The 5110-nt window shown below is 35.5% G+C and overlaps 1 protein-coding gene across 2 annotated transcripts in view; it reads left to right on the forward strand.

Moving 5' to 3' along the window:
* The window catches only part of LOC21404324 (RAB6A-GEF complex partner protein 1), an 11763-nt gene that overhangs the window by 613 nt on the left and 6040 nt on the right, over positions 1–5110 (forward strand). For both annotated transcript variants that reach the window (XM_024176426.1, XM_024176427.1), the window contains 10 exons: positions 396–503; positions 670–818; positions 1459–1540; positions 1677–2089; positions 2194–2626; positions 2713–2936; positions 3998–4193; positions 4401–4546; positions 4627–4801; positions 4935–4988. In XM_024176426.1, coding sequence (XP_024032194.1) covers positions 396–503; positions 670–818; positions 1459–1540; positions 1677–2089; positions 2194–2626; positions 2713–2936; positions 3998–4193; positions 4401–4546; positions 4627–4801; positions 4935–4988 — 1980 coding nt within the window. The remainder of the gene's footprint in view (positions 1–395; positions 504–669; positions 819–1458; positions 1541–1676; positions 2090–2193; positions 2627–2712; positions 2937–3997; positions 4194–4400; positions 4547–4626; positions 4802–4934; positions 4989–5110) is intronic.

Genomic DNA, 5110 nt, shown 5'->3' on the forward strand with positions numbered 1-5110 from the left:
TTTGTGGTTTTTTTTTTTTTTTTTTTTTTTTTGTGATTTCTGAATTTACGGGTAGCCTTGTTAATTGCCATTGTTAGAATTGTGTTTATGTGGAGATTGATTTGGAAATGTATGTGAAAAGTGATTCATTGTCGGTTGTGTGAATATGGTGGGATTAGTTCAAGTAGTTTGTTGGTTTGACATTGTTCGTTTTCTTTGCGGCATAAAGTGAGATTGGGCTGGTAATTGCGTGTGTGGATGTGGGATTTCAGTATAATTGTGTTCTTCTGGATATCAGTTTTGGAAATGTGTGGGAAAATGACTCCCTTTGAGTGCCCGTTGAGGGCGGTTTAATTCGACTAGTTTCTTAGGTTTGACACTGTTTTCATGTGTTTTGGGGTTGCTTGGATTTTCAGCATAAAGTGAGATTGGGGAAGTACAAGAGGGATTCGGAGTCACTGGCGAAGGAAGGAGAGAATTTGCAGGCTGTGTGGAGTCCTGATGCCAAATTGATCGCCGTTCTAGTAAGTGTTTTAATGATTTCTCATGTTGCCATTAATCTGATGTGTCAGTGTGGCTCTTGGAAAGGAAATTTTGTTGTGCAATCTCTGATTTGTCTGCAGTTGTATGGATAATATAAAATGTTCTTATTTGTGTCTTGTATGCATACTCACGTTATCTTTTTGGCAGACATCTTCTTTCGTTCTTCACCTTTTCAAGGTCCAGTATACGGATAAAAAAGTACAAATTGGAGGGAAGCAACCCTCTGAACTGTTTCTTGCTACTATTTCTCTTCTTCTGAGCGAGCAAGTGCCTTTCGCACAGAAGGACTTGTCAGTGTAAGTAGCTTTTTGACTGATTTAGATAAGTTCTGTTTGATGCACCGCGCTTTTGAGTTCTCAGTTTACTATTGTAACAATACGGATTTGGAGTTATTTGGATTTAGTTGATTAACATATGAACTTTGAACTTTGAAGTGTGTCTCATCTGACGAATTTATGTATGGAATGATCACTGAGATGGAAATGATTTAACTTATGGACTTTGTGGAAATTCCGTAACCTTGTTTTTTGTCTCACAAAGGTAAATTTTTGTTCAAATGCACGATAGAAATGGAAAAAGTGGGCTAGTTTTTGTACAAAATTTAATACATGGATGGACCAAAGTACAACCCGTAGTTCTCCATTTTCTCCATGTCAAAGGGGTAAAAGAATTACTCTTTAGTTTGTCTGCGTATGTCACCAATTTTGGTTATGCTGATTACTAAACGTCAGTCTGGTATCATGGCCTGGAACCTTGTTTCACAAAGGCGACGTAATTTTAGATTTTGTCTTATATTATTGTGACCTAGTTGTTTTAACCTTTGCATTTAATTCGGGTTTTATGATGATTATGAGTAGGACACATACATATTTATTTTACAGATTTCTTTTGCTGTTATGATCTTCATAACTTTTCTCCTAATGTTCCCTTTTTCAGGAGCAATATTGTGTGTGATAGCAAACATATGCTTCTCGGACTGTCTGATGGATCATTGTATAGTATCTCTTGGAAGGGGGAGGTATTGAAACATTATGTCACTTTACGTGTTGAACTATTTGTTTAGATGTACTGCAGTTCAATGCCATTTTGTTAGAGCAGCATCTTATTCGTGGTATTTGAACAAAGTGCTGAGCTAATTGTGTTTTTCTGAACAGTTCTATGGGGCCTTTGAACTAGATTCCTCTCCACGTGATGGCAGTGAGGTTAAACCATCACCGCAATTTCTAGAAAATGGTTCTTCTAAAGGGCACACTGATACTTTAATTGCCAAGGATAATGTCTCCCGAAAGTCTGCCATTATCCAGCTTGAGCTTTGCTTGCCAATAAGGTTACTATTTGCTTTATTTTCTGATGGGCAACTGTTTTCATGTTCGGTAAGTAAGAAAGGTTTAAAGCAAGCCGAATATATAAAAGCTGAAAGAAGGTTGGGTTCTGGTGATGTTGTATGTGCTTCAGTGGCTTTAGAGCAACAAATCCTTACTGTTGGTACCAAGAGAGGGGTTGTTGAGTTATATGACCTTGCAGAATCTGCATCGCTTATCCGTACTGTGTCCTTGTATGACTGGGGGTAAGTCGTGGTTTTCAGAGTCAGAGATGAAGGATTTTGTGAGGTTTCAGTTTCACCAATAAAGGTACATACTAGATTCTTATTGACTAGGGTTTATCTTGCAGATATTCAATGGATGATACTGGCCCTGTTAGTTGCATTGCCTGGACCCCTGATAATTCTGCTTTTGCTGTTGGGTGGAAGTTGAGAGGACTTACAGTTTGGTCGGTTTCTGGTTGCCGTCTGATGTCAACAGTTCGTCAAATAGGTTTAAGTTCTGTATCTTCTCCAGTGGTTAAGCCTAGCCGGGAGTGTAAATATGAACCTTTAATGAGTGGCACCTCAATGTTGCAGTGGGATGAATATGGATATAGGCTTTATGCTATTGAGGAACAGTCTTCAGAGAGGATTGTTGCATTCTCTTTTGGTAAATGTTGTCTCAATAGAGGAGTCTCAGGCACAACATATGTACGCCAAGTGCTTTATGGCGATGATCGATTGCTTGTTGTACAGTCTGAAGATACTGACGAACTTAAAATGCTGCATCTTAACCTTCCAGTTATGCCACAAGAACACAAACTTGCTAAATTATCCTTTATTTCTTGTTTTGAAAATGGTTCTCTGACAGATCTGCTTTGGTCTAGGTTTCATATATCTCCCAAAATTGGCCAGTTCAACATGTGGCAGCTAGCCAGGATGGAATGTACTTAGCTGTTGCTGGTATGCATGGGTTAATCATATACGATATTCGGTTAAAGAAGTGGCGAGTATTTGGTGATGTTACTCAGGAGCAAAAGATTCAGTGTCAAGGTTTGTTATGGATGGGGAAGATTGTTGTCGTCTGCAACTACGTTGATTCCTCTAACACGTGAGATAACTATTTATATTGATCCATTTTAATTTTTTCAATATTTTTGTGCTGTAGTAAATGTCTTGTCTGGTTTAGGTTGCGTTTGGTATTGTTTTTCACTCCCAAAATCAGTTTCTGCTTGTAGCAAAAGCTAATTTTAGTGTTTGGTAAATCTCCTCAAAAGTGTTTTTTGAAGAATTTTTGAAGAATCTACAGTCAAAATCAGAAGCAATCCAAAGGCAACTTTACCTTTTAGATTAGTACAATTATTGAAACTTTCATAATACCCATAATACCCCTAATGAAATTTAAAATTTACAATTTTCCCAATCTAAAATTCAGACTTGTAATATAATATAATATAATATCATAATACAATAATATAATATAATATAATAAAATGTAACATTGTAACAAATAATATCATAATTATATTAATAACTCTAATATTATTATTTTATCATATAATATGAAATTATAATTATTATTTTATAATAATATTATCTATTATATTGTATTGATATAATTATATTGATTATATTAATAATAATATAATAATTAATATAATCTTATAATTCTAATATTATTATAGTGTATTACACATATATTAATCATTTTAATAATATTATTATATTCTATATCATTATTATATAATATGTTATTTAATAATAGTTTTATTGTATTATATTAAATATAATAATACATATACATTGTATTGTAATTATATATATTATATTATAGTATAATATAATTAGTCGTAATTTTTAACTATCCACAGCAATTTAACCTCATAATTTACCAAACGCTATTACACTGATTTTGGAACCAGCACAGCTACTATAATTATAGTTTACCAAATACTCAGTTGCTTTTTGTAACAGTTGTTTTTTCTTTCAGCACAGCTAAAAGCAATTTTTCCAAAATCTACAACAATACCAAACTAAGCCTTAATAGTTAGTCTTGGTTGGCACCAACCTGGATTCTGTTTTACTTCTTTTATTGTGTAATTATCTAGTTTGTATTTGTTTGATTCTCCAGAACAGACATATTTATCACAGTTGTTACCATTTGCCTTACAGATATGAATTGCTTTTTTACCCAAGATATCATCTTGATCAGAGTTCACTTCTTTGTCGAAAACCGTTGCTTGCCAAGCCTATGGTAATGGATGTCTACCAAGAGTATATACTTGTTACATATCGCCCATTTGATGTACATATATTCCATGTCAAGTTAATCGGTGAATTGACTCCTTCTACAACTCCAGATTTACAGGTAAATAAAGCTATCCAGCAGTTCTTTTTACAATTCCACTGTAATTAATGCCGATTTCTTTTGTTTGATTGACTTTTTTTTGGTAATTTCTGTTTGATTAACTATTTTTTGCTGAGAATTTCTCTTTGATTAACTTGCACTCTAGCAAGAATGCTTTTATAAAGATTTTATTGTTCATGCATTTTTAAGTGATAAAATGACAAACAGCTTTCTACAGTAAGAGAACTCTCGATTATGACTGCGAAAAGCCACCCTGCATCGATGCGTTTCATCCCTGATCAGCTTCCAAGAGAGACCATTTCTAACAATCATACTGGTTCTAATTCTGATCTCTTAGCAAGAGAGCCTGCAAGGTATTGCTCATCAAAATGATTGATTGAATTAATTGTCTGTGCACGTGTGTGCATGCTTATAATGAATGCTGGTGTGCCAGGTGTTTGATATTGAGACTTAATGGGGAGCTATCACTTCTTGATTTGGATGATGGACGTGAAAGGGAACTTACTGACTCTGTTGAATTGTTTTGGGTAACTTGCGGTCAATCAGAGGAGAAAACAAATCTAATTGAGGAAGTATCTTGGTTAGACTACGGGCATCGAGGAATGCAGGTAATGAGCCTCTAAGGTTCAATGTCATGCCTCTGATATTCTGCCATATCTCACAATTTTTTTTCCTTCTCTGGCTTAACCTGTGTTACTTTACTTCTCTGATGCTATTCTGGTTGGAAGTTTACTTTTACAGGTTTGGTATCCTTCTGTGGGTGCCGACCCCTTTAAGCAGGAGGATTTCTTGCAGGTACGCATGTACTTTAGCAGAGGCTTCTTTATGTTCATTTCTGGCTGTGGGCCCCAGATTTTGGGGATGGTTAAAAGCTTAGTTTGTTCAGCGGCCCGGGGGGGGGGGGGGGGGGGGGGGGG

The sequence above is a fragment of the Morus notabilis genome, unplaced genomic scaffold (genome assembly GCF_000414095.1).
Source record: "Morus notabilis unplaced genomic scaffold, ASM41409v2 Scaffold248, whole genome shotgun sequence".
Taxonomy (NCBI): domain Eukaryota; kingdom Viridiplantae; phylum Streptophyta; class Magnoliopsida; order Rosales; family Moraceae; genus Morus; species Morus notabilis.